This window comes from Pelodiscus sinensis, chromosome 3 (assembly GCF_049634645.1).
Source record: "Pelodiscus sinensis isolate JC-2024 chromosome 3, ASM4963464v1, whole genome shotgun sequence".
NCBI classification, from domain to species: domain Eukaryota; kingdom Metazoa; phylum Chordata; order Testudines; family Trionychidae; genus Pelodiscus; species Pelodiscus sinensis.
The window spans coordinates 158,598,846-158,614,274 of NC_134713.1; the positions used below are offsets into that span (position 1 = coordinate 158,598,846).

At 45.0% G+C, this 15,429-nt stretch overlaps 1 protein-coding gene across 1 annotated transcript in view; it reads left to right on the plus strand.

Annotated features, from left to right (window-relative positions):
* The window catches only part of LOC102444821 (calpain-14), a 48,659-nt gene that overhangs the window by 21,070 nt on the left and 12,160 nt on the right, over nucleotides 1-15,429 (plus strand). Inside the window, exons 4-16 of the mRNA XM_075925329.1 lie at nucleotides 127-196; nucleotides 1,940-2,058; nucleotides 2,603-2,739; nucleotides 4,385-4,559; nucleotides 5,109-5,174; nucleotides 6,255-6,340; nucleotides 8,245-8,319; nucleotides 8,992-9,155; nucleotides 9,941-10,114; nucleotides 12,510-12,717; nucleotides 13,637-13,673; nucleotides 14,310-14,372; nucleotides 14,918-14,975. Of these exons, the coding sequence (XP_075781444.1) occupies nucleotides 127-196; nucleotides 1,940-2,058; nucleotides 2,603-2,739; nucleotides 4,385-4,559; nucleotides 5,109-5,174; nucleotides 6,255-6,340; nucleotides 8,245-8,319; nucleotides 8,992-9,155; nucleotides 9,941-10,114; nucleotides 12,510-12,717; nucleotides 13,637-13,673; nucleotides 14,310-14,372; nucleotides 14,918-14,975 (1,432 nt within the window). The remainder of the gene's footprint in view (nucleotides 1-126; nucleotides 197-1,939; nucleotides 2,059-2,602; nucleotides 2,740-4,384; nucleotides 4,560-5,108; nucleotides 5,175-6,254; nucleotides 6,341-8,244; nucleotides 8,320-8,991; nucleotides 9,156-9,940; nucleotides 10,115-12,509; nucleotides 12,718-13,636; nucleotides 13,674-14,309; nucleotides 14,373-14,917; nucleotides 14,976-15,429) is intronic.

The following is a 15,429-nucleotide window of genomic DNA, read 5'->3' on the forward strand; positions in this document are numbered from 1 at the left end:
TAAAGTGGCTTCAGAAGAAGCTATTCAGTTGTAGGGTTTCTGCAGGACCACTGTAATGATTTGACATTCTCTCTCTCTCTCTCTCTCTCTCTCTCTCTCTCTCTTTTTGGGTCTTGTATATTCCAGGAACTACATAAAAATCCAGTATTTTATCCTGCAAACACAAGACAGCTTGATCTCTGTCAAGGATTGCTAGGTAAGACTGATTTCTCCTTTTTATATGTAGTATAGATGTAAACACATACAGCAATTGTTTAATTTGAATGATATAAGACTGCATAAAAAGAGAGTTGATTTCCATATCATTCTAGCTTTGTATATAATATAGATTAGGTAATTGTGTAATACATTCAACATACAAGTCACAAGTTGAACCTCTCTAGTCTGACACTCTCTAGTTCAGCAACATCCATAGTCCGGCCTGATTTTAGTTAGCCAGCTGTCCACTTATCATGGGCGCGGCCAAGTTTCATATGGTCGCATAAAATTTGTTTACAGCCACCAGTCTCAGTGTTCTGTGCTGTTATTTAGCTCTAATTTACCCCTAAATGTTTCCTAAGAGCCCAGGAAGCTGTGGAAGTGTTGGTAATGCTGCTAGACAGTATTAACTTCTTATGGTTCGGCAAATTCTCAGGTCCCCAGGGTGCTGGACTAGAGAGGTTCAATCGGTAGTGTTCTAAGCTAAGATGTGAACCAAAGAGATGAGAAGTGCCACAGCTAGTTGAAAGCTCTACTTTATGCCATAAACATGATGTTTCTTAGTGATGGTGCTGGAATATGATCGGATCTCATCTTCATACTTGTCTGTAAAGTGTGATACTTACTAAAGGATAAAAAGAGAAGTTTCATCTCTGTGCCTAGTTATTAGAGCATGTAATGTGTTTCATATCACATGGACAGCAGAAGGGCTTGTGACTACTGCAATATGTATATGTAGGCAGGTAGTGTGTTACCCTTGTCTTGCATCTATTTTGAAGAAAGAAAGAAAGAAGGAAGGCGGGTAAGTCAGTGAAGGTGTGTGAAGAACTGTTCTTTTGTAAAAACTTAAAAAACTTTGAATGGTTCTGCAGCACCTTAAAGACTAACAAAACATGTAGATGGTACCATGAGTCTTTGTAGGTACAGCCCACTTCTTCAGATGACTGGAGTATTAAAAGTCCAGATCCAAGAATAAGTAAGGGAAGGAAGGTGAGGGGGAGAGAAAAAATAGTGAATTTGATTGTTCAAGTTACAAGAAGCTGATAAGAACAATTTGCACCTCTATCAGTACCCACTGTTTGGTTGGTTGGTTAAGTCATTAGGATGTGGAAGGTAGTGTGTGAGACAGACAATATCTTTATTCATTCCTCCCTGATAGGAATCAAACTTGTAAATGAAGTTAAGTTCCAATGCTTCCCCGTGTATTTGGATTGTGGAATTGGCCTGAAACAACACTATGACTTTGAGATCTATTAATGAGTGCCCGGTCAGATTAAAGTGTTCTCCAACAGGTTTCTGTGTGTTGCCTTTTCAGATATCTGATTTGTGTCCATTAATTTTTTCCCGTAGAGACTATCCAGTCTGGCCAATATATATGGCAGAGGGGCATTGCTGGCATTTGATGGCATAGATCACATTAGTGGATGTACAGTTAAATGAGCCCCTGATGTATTGGCTGATGTGGTTATTTTTTCAATGTACACTTAAATATTTTCACTGAAAAATTCTTTTTTGTGAAATTCCAAATTAATTTGTCTTTTATCCAAAAAGACTATGAGAGGACAGTTAAACCAAGAAACTTGTTTTGACTTAATAAAACACAAATCTAGCTCATCCCAAGTTTTTTTATGAAGTTATAACTTAAAAGCATCCAACCCATTGCCTCTTTCATAAATATTTGTCAATGACAGCAAACATTCTTGATTCCACTCCAAAGTATTGGCTTATTCTTTTGGTACAGAAAACTGCTGGTTTCTGGCCGCCTTGCAAGCGCTGACATTCCACCGAGACATCTTGACTGTGATTGTGCCTCAGTACCAAAGCTTTGATAGGAAGTACGCTGGCATTTTCCATTTCCGGGTAAGCATTCTTCCCTCTAGCACCGGAGGGCCACAGAAATCATGCATTATACTTGCTGGTGCCCTGGCTAAGATGGTGTTCTTGGCTATTCCATGTGCAGTTCCCTTTGCCCTCAGTGAGAACTGTGAACAGGTAACCCAAGTGAGGAAGGAGGAATCATCCCAACCCCTCTTTAAATGAAGTGATTCACTCAGTCAAAATAAAGTCACCCCTCTTGGTGAATATAAAAAGCTCAATTCCTCTACCCAGCTTTGGCTGCCTTTATGGTTATCTTATTCCAGCCTAAGTCTTCCCAATTCCTACACCTTCCCTCGGGACCCATTTGTTCCATATCTTTGCACACTCTCTTTTAGCATGAGAGCTACTCCTTTCTCTCAGCTGCACCTGTGAGTCAGCAGAGCCCACTGAGCGTAATAGTCATCACCCCCTAACACAGTACTCTGGCAGCCTGTTACAGCTCATCGATAATATGGGGATCCTTTTCTATTGCTGAAGGGGAGTTTACTTCCCAATTAAATATTTGCTCATTCCTTTCCCCTGGCAGTTTTGGCACTTTGGCGAATGGGTCGATGTGGTGGTAGACGACCGACTGCCTGTCAATGAGTCGGGTCAGCTGATTTTTCTGTCCTCCGTTTGTAAGAATATTTTCTGGGGAGCCCTTTTGGAGAAGGCATATGCCAAGTAAGTGAAGTGTTGTGCTTTATGTAAGTGCCAACGCTGTGGGTACTCCATCCCTGGTGCATCCACAGGAAAAAATGAGTGGTTTTAGCACCCACTGGCAGTCAACTCCACCACCAGCATCTCCCACCTGCTGGTGGCCCTGCTGATTAGCTCCTCCTCCTCCCTCCCAGCGCCTGCTGCTTGCTGCAATCAGTTGTTTGGTGGCATGCAGGAGGCGCTGGGATAAAGGGGAAGGAATGGGGGTGGGGCATGCTTAGGGGAGGGGGCGGGAAGAGGTGAGGTGGGGACAGAGTTGGGTGAAGGGTTGGGGCAGGGTTTCGAGTGGAATGGGGGCAGAAAGAGGCAGGAAGGAGGTGGGGGTTGAGGGAAGGGGTCAGGTGAGAGCAGTGCCTGAGGTGGAGTGAGGGATTGAGCAGCCCCTGGACCCAAAGGAAGCCAGTGCCTCTGGGGTCTTATGCAGATCCTCACTGTTTACTGTTTATTGCCTATTTCATATGCAGTTCTGTCTCTCTAACAAACAAGTCTGGTAGAATTTGCCACATCTGGAATGTTGTGTGGTTCTGATCTCCATGCTTTTAAGAATTAAAAGCTACACCCGCATGATAATTTAGTACCAGTTACACCCCTTGTAAATGATCCAAAGAAAGAGTGGTCATGGAGACAGAAATATCTTCTGACCGTGGGAGATGGTTCTCCTTCTGCAGGGTTGAAATAGTTGGTGGGGTGGGGAAGTTCGCATTGCTACTACAAGCCCTGCATTTATTCTGTGACTCAATATAGGACGTTAGGCCAAGATTTGCAAAAATGACTGTTGATTTGGGATGCCTCCATTTTTGGATATCTAAGCTGAGAAATCTTAAAGAGGCGCAGTTTTCACACAGGGCTGAGCAGCCACCCTCTAAAAATCAGACCCTTTTAAGATGTCTCCTGCTGAGCACCCAAAAATGGAAGGACTCGGTTTGAACCATTCCACAAAGTCACATGTGACTACTTCATTGCCACTCTCCAGGGCTGTTAATTCACCTCTAGCCATCAACACTAGGAAAGACACAGCATTGAGAAGAGCAAATTGGGTGATACACGCCTTCATAAACTTACAAGGAGAGACTGGAGGAACTTAATGTATTTGGTCTTAAAAATGACCATACAGAAAGGGAGAGAATTCTAAAAATAAATATTGGAAGGGAGACAATATGAAAGCAGGGAAATGAATTACTCTTCTTGAGTCAACGAGAGACTAGCTAAAACTTCAGAAGATACCATTTTGCTTTGATGTTCTGAAATAATGTTATGAGTGAGGAAAATCCGACAGTGGACTAAAATCTTAATGGTGCAATTGAAATTCAGAAGAAACTAAGATATGATTATGAAAGAAATAGTGTAGAAGACCCTTTCTGTACTGCTTAGCAAAGGGGCTTAGAGTAGAAACATGAAACCAGAAGTCCCTTCCAAACTTGAAATCAATTATTTATATTCCAGTCTTCCTGAACAAGGAGGATTGGTATAAAATTACAATGGATCTCAATCTTCACTTTGTTTTTTCAAGCCCGTCCTGGGATTTGTCTCTCTCTAATATCACTCCATCCTTATTAGCTATGATTGTACAACAAATAAACAGTGGGTAAACTGATAGCTCTCTTTCTAGGTTGTATGGCTCATATGAAGATCTGCAGATTGGGCATGTGTCAGAAGCACTGGTGGATTTTACAGGCGGAGTTAATATGACTATAAAACTGGCCGAGGCTCCTCCTCATCTGTGGAATATATTGACAAGAGCAGCCTACAGCAGATCTCTCATGGGATGCCAGACACATATAGGGGTGAGAACCAGTCTGATGTCAAATGGATGGATAGACCAACACCAGCAAATCTTTCCTAGGAATATTTCCCTCCACCCAGCTGAGCAACAGTTTATTATACAGATCTTTTTCTCTCTCATTTTTCTATAGTTATGTTTCAAATTCTGTATTTACAAATCACAAATTTCTGTAAGAGTTTTGCAGCTCTTTTCTAAACTGTCCTTGGTGTTCCCTATTTCTTCTAATCTGAGAGGGTGGGTCTAGACTATGGGGTGGGAAGTGGAGTTGAAATACAAACCTACATCTGAAATTTGCAAATGGTCCCTTTTTTTGTAATGGGTGCAGCTAAACTCCCCATTCCACATGCTCTGCAGGCTAAGCAGTGTTGGGAGCCCAGATCAGACTTTTGCCGCAGGAGCTAGTGGTCCAAATTCTATCTTCATGCACACAAGTATTGTTCCCATTGGCTGCACTGGGAGCCACACCTCAGCACTGAGGGCAGCATTGGGCTCAGCTGTTGCTTTCTTGATATGTTTATTTCTGTTTTCTCTTTTTCTTCCCTATCTGCAGACAACCAGGGTCCTAAAGAATGGGCTGGTGGCAGGCCACGCCTACACGATCACTGGTATTAGAAAGGTAAGGACAGGGCAGGTCCTCCTGCTGCAAACTTGCAGCAGTCCCTGTTGGAGCCTTTGGTCAGACCATGAGCAAGCAGTGTGCTGATTTGGGTGTACATGCCATCCACTCCCTATTCAGCAATATCAGGGTGGCTTCGGACAGGTTCCCTTTCAAAACCACATTCTTTTCCCAAGCATGAATAAAGGATAGGGGATCCTGGCTCAACCTCAGCACAGATCTCAGGCTGCCATTGACTCATGGGCTCTGCTGATGGTATAACCTACCAGAGCATGCCAAGCAGAGCCGTCTAAATTCCTTTTATCTTACAGTGAAAGGGGCTGGCCTGTTTTAATTCTGGGAAGTGGGGGCATCTGCTACAACCTCGTTAGGCCATTACTGATGTGAGGTGCCTTTGGAACGAGAGGTGAGAGGCCCAGTCAGGGTCCTGTTAATGAAGTGCAGGGTGCCAGACTCTGGTGAGCCTAGTGCATGGGACCACAGTCCTGCCACGTCTGGGGAGGCTACCAGCAGCATTTGCCTAGGAACAGTCTTTGCATGCAGGGGCGCGCAAGTGTTGCTGCTATACCTGTGCAAAGACACAAGAAGGCAAGTGAGGAGTAAGGATACCCCCTTCCACCCTCTCTCCACCCCCTAAGCCAGGCACAATGCTCCCCCGTCCAATCCTCCAGTTACATTCAGATTCAGAAAATGCTAACTTTAAGGTTCTTGTAGTAACATCTTAAGCTTGGATTGTTAGTCCGACTGTGAGAAGTGGTCTTGATGGCACAGTCCTGCCTCAGATATGCAGGTTGATGGCTATGGAGTCACACAGCTGTTGGAGTGTGAGGGTGGTTTTATTGTGAAGACCTGCACTAGGACTATGGAGCTTTGGGTTCTATTCCAGGCGTAGACACAGGCTTTCTTCATGACCTTGGGCAAGACACTTAATCACTGTAGGCCAACTAATTACCATTCTCATCACACTTCTTGACATCAGTAAAAGACAGGAGTCACCACGTTACTCTCTGGCATGTTATGCAAATGTAAACCAGACAAAGGCTGCAGAGACCCTGGTAAACTCAATGTTTTTTTGTGCAGGTGACTTGCAAATATGGACCGGAATATTTGGTGAGACTGAGGAATCCATGGGGGAAAATTGAATGGAAAGGAGCCTGGAGCCATAGGTGAGTTTGAAACAGGAAGGGGCTAGTGATGAGGAGAAGCGTGGGTGGATGAAATGGTGCTGCCACCTGCAGGCACAAATTAGTGCTGATGACACCTGCATTAAGAGAACAATTGGGTCCGCTTTCAGACACCCTTTGGTTTCAAGGCAACGAGTTCATGGAGGTATTCTGCTCGATCAGCCAATGCTAAGGCAGTTCAACTAATTTAGTTATTTCACAGATGGTGCTTCCAAGCGCTTAAACCACAGAATGTTGGTTCTACTTTTTTTTTTGTCAAAGAAACCTAATGTAAAGGGGGTTCTGTGTAATGCAAAATGATGAACATGTAGTGATCAGCGTCAGACGCAAGTATTTTCTGATTACTAGTGAGGCTGCTCCCAGGACAGCTAGAATTGTAAGGTGATCTTCTGCTTTCCTATTTCAGAACATTTACCCCTTTGTCTGCAAATCATGCAAGATCCTATATATCCTGCAACTTCTGGGATTCTGAGATTAGAGTGGGGTTGGGTCTGACCTTCCTGCAATTCGGGGAAGTAGGCATCAGGCTGGGTCTGACTATGACAAAGTGGAAAGTACAATTAGAAATGGTGAGGGAAGAGGTGACAGGACCACCGAATCACATGGATGCAGTGGCTGGAACTTCCTTTCCCCCCAAAGACGGCATAAGAATAGTAGCCATGCTCCTCCATGGCTGTAAAAGGACTCTGTGGTAGCCCTGTAAAAGGACTGTGTGTTAACCTCATTTTAGGCTGAGGCGGATTCCATCTTTAGCAGCTCCAGTTAGCTCCTTGCACAAATCCTGTTGGCTCAATTTTTGTGAGGGTAAAATTTTTGTGTGTGGACTTTGCCTTGTCTGATGAGAGAGTAACTTTCCTCTGATTTGTGTATGCCACGTGACAACATAATAGATGGCCACACTGAAGCATAGAATGAAGAGCATATTGAAGGCTGGACTTGTAAATCACTCCCAGCTACTTCTGGTACTATCCTATTTATTATGTAGAATATTCTGTCTATTACATGTCCTTTGACACAGAGCTGACAAAATAGAACCCAAAGGCTACATTTTAAATACTTGGAAGCAGCATGTGTAATCTAATGAACTGGCCAGTAGAAATGGTTGGGAATTTTCTAATACATCTTTTCTTTGGAAAATGCTGGTTAATTGAAACTAAATTGTCTTCTTTTCAGGAGAAGGCCTGTTTCAATTAACTTCCCATTAAAAAAAAGTTTCTAAATTGTTGAAATGCTCCATTTTGGTAGAAAACGTTCCATTTTTTAGGTCAAAATGTTTTCTTTAAAAATTAAGTAATTTATAGTGTGTGTATAACTTGTATATATCAAATTTTAAAATTGAATTGAAATAAAACATTTCAATTCCAGAATTGAAATAAAACATTTCAGAATTATAAAAATCAAATATTTGGATTAACCTGATCCCATTTTAAAAAATTTTTGATCTGGGAAAATTTTTGAGATTTTGGCACAAAATGTCGACAGAAAATAATTCAAAATCTCAAAAATGCTCATGGAATGGGAAAGCCTCTATCTCTACTGGCCAATGTGCTATCCAACACTAATGTTCCAGGAGAAAATCAGAACTGCTCAGTTGTGTTTCACAGGCTCTCTCTGGCTAGCAGCTAATAGGGATTTTCTTTTAGTTCAAGCCTATCCTTTGGGAGGACTACAGGGATTTGGGTTCTATTCCTGTTCTTCCAGGCCATTGTGAGTGTTCCCACCACAGAGTCTAATGCTAACTGTGAAGTGTGTGGGGCCAAAGATGGGCTACAGCAGGAAGCGATTTTTAGACTAGATATCTGTATTGAACGTTTTGAACTTGAAGATGGGTTTGGAGCAGTTGTTTGTCGTCCCTTCAAAATCATCTGCCTTTTTTCTGTCCCTAGCTCTGGAAACTGGGAGCTGCTCAGCCTAAAGGAGAAGATTTTGCTGCGGAGAAACCAGGATGATGGAGAATTCTGGTAATGGAGCTATGAATCTGGGAGCTCCTCTTCTCCCTCAGTCAGCGCGAAGGCCAGAGCTAATGCTGTAGCTTAACCTGCCATCTTTCTGCTGCCTGCTGAGAGGAGAGATGTGTATGATGCTCTATAACAACGGGAGCGCTTTCTGTTTTTAATGAACAGAGGGTGAAATGACATGGAGCTGCTACCTTGCCAACTCGTGGTAAAGGGATGTGAGGAGCAGCCTGTATGACACCAGTGCTCTTCTGCGTGAAATCAAGCACACTTTCAAAGAGCAGAGCAAGAATTTTTGTCCAGTCCCTTCTGACTTTAAAGTCTATTTGTCATCATGTTTTCAACACAAACCCAGGCAAAGCTTTGTTCAGGCAAAGAGCATTTGTTCAATTGCTTTGCAATCCCGTATATTTTTGGCACTAGGTGGCAATGTTGCAACCAGTTGCATTATACTTATTCTTTTGCTTGCATTCCCATACTCATCTTTCTCTGCTGCTGTCATGTGTTGGGCCTTTAGCTATGCATTCACCAGTGCTGCATGCTGCTGTTGGAGCAAACATCAACTTCTTTGCTACCTAGGATTGTGCAACACAGAGTAGGGTAGTGCTGGAGAGACCCACTTTTTAACCACCACAGACCAGGCTGCTGACTCAGTTTCTCATGGCGGCCTTTTCACAGGATGTCTCTGCAAGATTTTAAGACCCACTTTGAAGATCTGATCATCTGTAAATTATCTCCCGACCTGATGAGCCAGGAAGATGGTAAGAAGTGGATGTATTCTCTGCAGACTGGGAGCTGGGTCAAAGGAAGCACGGCAGGTGGCAGGATGAATCCCAACACAGGTGAATAGAACTTGGGGGGAGGGGGCACTTTAGGGAATCAGGATTGAGACTTGTCTGTATAATTAGTAGAGAAAGGCTTTTGTTCAAGCAACCCAAAGTTTGGTTCAGGACCCCAAATCCCATATTACACGGTCATAACCAACTTTTACACAGGTGAGGAAGTCTGGCAATGAACAGGTAAGATTGCCCACTTATTCTCCATTACCACAGAAATCAGGCTGCTCCCTAAGGAGGAGCGGAGTGTCTTGCAGTTGTGGGTCTACTGTGGTACTTAGAGGAGGTAGGTTCAATTCTAGTCCATTTGACGTCTGTGGGGACTGCAGCTGCTCAGCAATGGGTCCCGCTCATCTTTCTCTTCCATGTGCAGAATAATTTTTATGTGTACCAGGGCATGTGCCAATGTGCACCACCAAAAGAAACACAAAATCTAGCTGTGAGTTGGCATTTGAGGTTCTCCCGAGCAGCTGCACACGTGCGCATCTTATAGGGAATACTGGTGTTCAGTACTTTGGCAATCGGTACCCCTGGGCTACAGTTCCCACTAAACTGAGGAAAAATTATTCCTTCCTCCCACCTGTTGTTTTGTTTGCTTAGATTGCAAGATCTTTCCCAGTAGGGAAAATCTCGTACTATGTGTTTGTTCAGCACCTAAGAAATGGGGCTCTGACTTTGGTTGGGGCCTCTGAGGGTTACAGATAAGCCACTTCCCCCACTCTGTCTGAAGCAGAGGTGTCACATGGAAACACAATGACCAAACATGGAGGTTTTTATGTTTTGCTTCTCAGACACATTTTGGATGAACCCCCAGTACTGGCTGGATGTTTACCAGGGTGACGGCAGCAAAAGGTCCTTGTGTTCCTGCAGCATGCTGGTGTCTCTGATCCAGAAACCCAGAAGCAAACACCGAAACGACGCACCTCCCCTCCCCATAGGGTTGTCCATCTTCAAGGTGAGTAGAAATCAGCAGTGGGATTGCTTGGCCAGTATGAGAAATTTCCTAACCCTCCAAAGTTAAGGAGAGCTCTGCAGATCCTAGGAGTTATATATCCTGAAAAGTCCAGTCCACTCTGTGCTCTCCCCTCCATCTCTGCCTGTGGCTCCCATTCCTCCAAGAAGCTCTCAGTGGAGTTGGGCCTCTCCAGACATGGCTTTCCTTGCCCTTTTTATTGAGCATGGGATGTGATGTGTGTCTGCAAGGTCTTTGGCAGACTGCAGGGCTGTAAAGAAGCTCCTGCCACCCCAGTGTGAACTGGATTTTGTCGTGCCCAACCCTGGTTCTTGCACGTGTGTGTGTGCATAAACGTGCAGGTGTGCACCAGGGCTGGGGGAAGGGCTACGATCTGCATGGGCAGAGGCTAGATATGGAGTTCTTCTTAGGCTACTACCCATAAGGACAAAATCACATCATGGGTGAAGGGGAGGGGAAGGAGCTAACCCCAGGAGTGATGTTGCAGCCACGTGTAACCCGCTGGTGAATGTGTGTTACGATTTCCCCCTTTATGCCCCAGGCAGAGAGGATGTGAGTCAGTTCCAGCTCCTACTGGTGAGGTTTAGCTCAGGCTGTCAGAGTTTGCTTTTCGCTCTGGAGGTCCCTGGTTGGATCACTGATGTGCCAGCCATCCCCCTTGCAAAGAGTGGCTTGTGTGCTCCCAGCAGCTCTGGGGAAACACAGAGCTTAATGATCGGGGAGTCTGTGCTGCTCCCACTCCTGCAGACTTGAGCTGGCATTATTGGTGCACAGTTGTGCTCAATCGTAGGCTCACTGTGCCTCCGTCGGGTACAAAGCCTCTCCGAGCTCCAGTCACAGCACCAAAGCCCTGTGGGCCACGTTAGCAAGAGGTCCCCTTCTCTAGGGAGCTCCCTCCTGACTGTTGAAAGCTCTGAGGGTTTTAATGGCACCAAGTGTTTCAGCAACCTCAGCTTTACTGGCCCAGGCTAGTGAATGGGCTATGGATGGCCTGGGAAAGGACTTTGAAGGGAGGAATCCAGGCTTGTTAAGCTAAAGAGCCTCATTGAATCTCCTGAGTGGCTTCCGGTTATTAAACTGCATCTGCTATTAGGTGTGACCGAAAGGGCTGAGTCTGAACTTCCTGTCTGATGGATGCCTTCTCTTTTTTCCCCTATAGGTGAGCGCAGAGGTAAGTCCTTCTCCGCCTTCTGTTGATGTCTCATGGCTTGTATCTGTGAGTCCTGCACCCTTGGCCCTGCTAACCACGTAACTCACTTCCAAAATCAGGGCCCCCGTGAACCTGGATTGGTGAAGAAATCACCTTAGCACATGGTCACTCCGGCATATTTGAAATTACCGTCAGGTAGAAAGAGTAGCTGCAGAAATTGGCTCTTTCTGAACTGAGTATTACAGGGCACCATCGGGGACACAAGTGAGATTAAATTTGCTAGCACACGTGGGCCTGACACTGATTAGGAGAGCACTAGTGAGGAGACCCCGGGGCTGGGAGTTCAGTTTCAGTTTTGTATTGAACACCGAGATTAATGCTGAGATGTGTCAAACCGAGACTGTTTTTGGAGTTGGAGCTACAGTGCATCACGGTATTGACAGAGGCATAAAAGCTATGAATGGAATATGTGGTGCATGGAGAGGGGCAGCCCCATGTTCCCTTAGGTGAAAGATTGCTCCATTCGCATGAGAGAAATATGGGGAAAAGGAGATGAATAGCAGCTCCATAATTCGGCATGAGAGTGAAATGTCTGAGCTGTTTTGAGGCACGGCTGACATAAGGAGGCTGAAGTATTTTTGCCTGCTGAATAAAAGCTTTGTAAAAACAAAGGGTGCTGTGTCCTTGAGTAGGACTTGGGGTATCAGCACGTGGAAGCCGTGAAGCTGTATCAAAGACTTAGGGTGGGATTCTTTCCTCACCCCACTATGGTCCTGGATACTTTGTCTTGGTGCAGGCGCTGTGCAGGGCCCCTGCATAAGCGGTCCTTTAAGTCCGTGACCCTCCGCCCAACACCTTTTGTACATGGGGCAGAGCTGAGGAGCATGAAGGGACAAGCTGGGAATGTAGCCTTCAGCACAGGCCGTTCTGGACTGTTCTGGGAAGTGTAGTGCCCAGGGCAGCTCCTGGCTGTTATAATGCTCACTGTGGGGAGGGGTGCAAATACCCCTACAGCAGCCCAGAATAAGAAGAGTGCAAAGGCGGCATAAGGCCACTCTTGTCCCGTCGCATGTTCATTTTAAAAACTGGACAATGAGAATGTACCGTAAGGACAACCCAACGGGAGGATGGAAGAGGACGAGCTAGGGCAGGGTTTCCCTAGGCAAGCCCCTGGGATGCTCCACTTGATAACGTCCACCTGAAACCAATGGGAATTTCTTTTGTTTCTTCCCTGAACAGTACTACAAAAGCAACAGAAGGCTGCCGCCAGAATTCTTTGCCACAAACCCCTCCATCAACCAAAGGCATCTCTTCATGAGCAAGCGGGAAGTGACCCAGGATTTCCGGCTGCAGCCTGGCAGCTACGTCATTGTCCCCTCCACTGCAGAACCCCAACAGGAGTCCGAGTTTGTCCTGAGGGTCTTCTCCAGGAAACACATCCTTCGGTGAGAAGATGCCATTCCCTGCTGGTTGCATCTTCTTGGTGCTCCGGGCAGAGGCAGGACACTGGCCTTATCTACACTAGGCGATTTCCCCTTATGTTCTCCACTGCTGCTATGACTGGCTCAGCTCCCTGATTGGTAGCAGTGGTGAGAACTGTAGTGCAGACAACACCCTAGGTGCTACTGCCTTTTTCCCACCTCATCCTGGAGACTTGCTCAGGGCAGGGTTAGCTGATACAGTGCTTAAATGCCACCAGCTGCCTAGAGCCATATTGACACTACTGCTTCCACTAGTGGAGTTGCAGTGGTGAAAGGAAAAAACCCCTAGGCTATGTCTACACTACAGGGTTTTTGCACAAAAACCCGCTGAGCATCCACACCTCAAGAGCATTTTTGCTCAAAAAAAAAAGAAAAGAAAAGAAATACAGTAAATTGACAGAACAGAGGGCTTTTGCTGGTAGAGTTATTCCTCTCTCCACAAGGAATAACTCCTTTTTGCGCTATAGCTCTTGCACAAAAAGGCGTGTGTGGACGCTTAACAGAGGTTTCTTGCGCAAAAAGAGCCTATCCAAAAAAGCACAGGTGCTCTGATGGCCATTCTGTTAATGGCAATCAGAGCTTTCTTGTGCAAGAGCGTCCATGCAGTGTGGACGCTCTCTTGCACAAAAGCTTGTGGTCTTTGTGATGTGCTTTTGAGGTGTGGACGCACTTTTGTGCAAGAAGTTTTTGCACAAGATCTCTTCTGCAAAAAGCTTCTTGCGCAAAAACCCTGCAGTGTAGACAAAGCCCTACTGTAGACACTGCAGCAGTGTTGGGAAACAGAGAGAGGCAGCATGGATGACAGGCAAAGACTCACATGCAATAAGAGAGACAACTAATTTCAAGGACATCTCCTAACATTTCCATTCTTTTCTATTTTCAGTGAAATGGGCGGAAATTCAAGTTTCATCCTTTCCAAGGTTAGTTGGAACCAAGGTGGTAGACTGTTGGAAGCTGTGTTTCAGAGGAGGACTTTGTCTTTCTCCTGTGGCAACAACTGGGGTAGAAGGGTAGGGGATTGAGTTGGAATATGAGCTCCTGGGTTACAGCCCTTTAAGAATGAAAGGCTACATTTTGCTGTATAGACAGAATCTCTATATAGGCAGGTATACATGTTCAGAGCAAGACAGACAGCAGACACTTACGTTCTTTTGCTGCCGTACAAACCATTCTTTCTGGTGAGATCATCACAATTCATTGTCATGCTTTCTCTTCCAATTGCCTTCACAGTGTGTCCCTTTTATTAACCTGTGTCCCTTCCCACTCTTCTCCTTTTATGCACCAGCAAAGTGGAAACCACAATGGGAGCTGGACAAGTAATTGCAGAAGTAATGGTGGCCCAGGGAGTGCAGTGAAATTCAGGAAAAATGTCCCAAGTCAGGGATTTTTAAACTCTAGGTCGCAGCTCCCATTGGCTGGAGGTGCACGTAAACAAAGTGTCTCGTGGCCAGCCATTGGCTTGCTCAGAGTTTGAAAACCCCTATCCTAAGGGATTGTACATTGTATATTCATACTTCTGTTTCCTCTGTTAACATTCACTTTTTTGTTCCCTAAAGGAAATAATTGATAAACATGAAGGCAAAGTTTGGGAGGATTTCTTCACTAAGCACTTTGAACAAGTAAGTGTACACGTTACCAGCAAAAGGCAATTCCCCAAGGCCTGTTGCTGCTCTGCCAGGGGATGAGCAATTGTGCAAAGAAAGGTCAGAAGTACTGGGGAAGTTAGAAGCGGGTGGGTGCTGGAGCCTAGTGGGGAACGTAGGAGTTCAGTGTGAGGTACAGCGTTAAGTTCTCTCAAGGAGCTGTGCAATGTATAAGCAGTGGAGAAACACAGCAGTTAGAGAAAAACACTTCCTCAAATTCATAAGTAATCTGCTCACTCTGAGTCTGCTTAGGCTTGTGAAAGCCACTAATTTACATTGGGTGGGCTCAGAAAGTTAACATAGGTATTAGCTATTAACTGGAGTTGCTTACATGAGAGTTACTTACTGCAGTAGTGTAGATGTAGCCTAAAAGTCTGAGCTCACAACCCAAGAGTCAATGGGTGTCTTTTTAGGGTAGACAGACTGGGGTTGAAAAGTAAAGGCAAAAGATGGTGAAGACAGGACATGCTGGGAAATCTAGAGGAAGGCAAACTTATTACAATAGCATTTCTCTCCCCTAGCATCCTGAAATAAATGCTGTCCAACTCCAGAGGATCCTGAATAACATGGTCTGGACAAGTAAGTGCGAGGAGATCACAGTTTTGTAACATGAATGAGGTGCTAGCTAGAGATGAGCCTGAGGTGGACCCTTAACTCCTGAACCCTGTTCCCCGAATTCTAGGAGTGGAGGAGCTGGTTTGAAAGCCTGGGTCTGAACCTTTTCTGATCATTTAGGTTGCAACTTGGATTCCCCCACACCAGCAAGGGTCTTTTGTCAGAAATTGGTCCAGATATGGCCCAAAACCACAATGCTCAACAATTCTAAGTAATAAGTTGGCTGAGTCCTTTATATTTATGCAGATAAAAGGCTGATGTAGGTGTGGGAGTGAAATGAATAGAATTGAGCAATGGCTTTCTCACGCTAAAACTTATGACACTTTAACAAACTTTCCCATCAACAATGGGGATGAAATCTCAAATATTTGCACAAACTGAAAGTTTGAAAAAAAATTGATTAGTTGAAACATTTCTT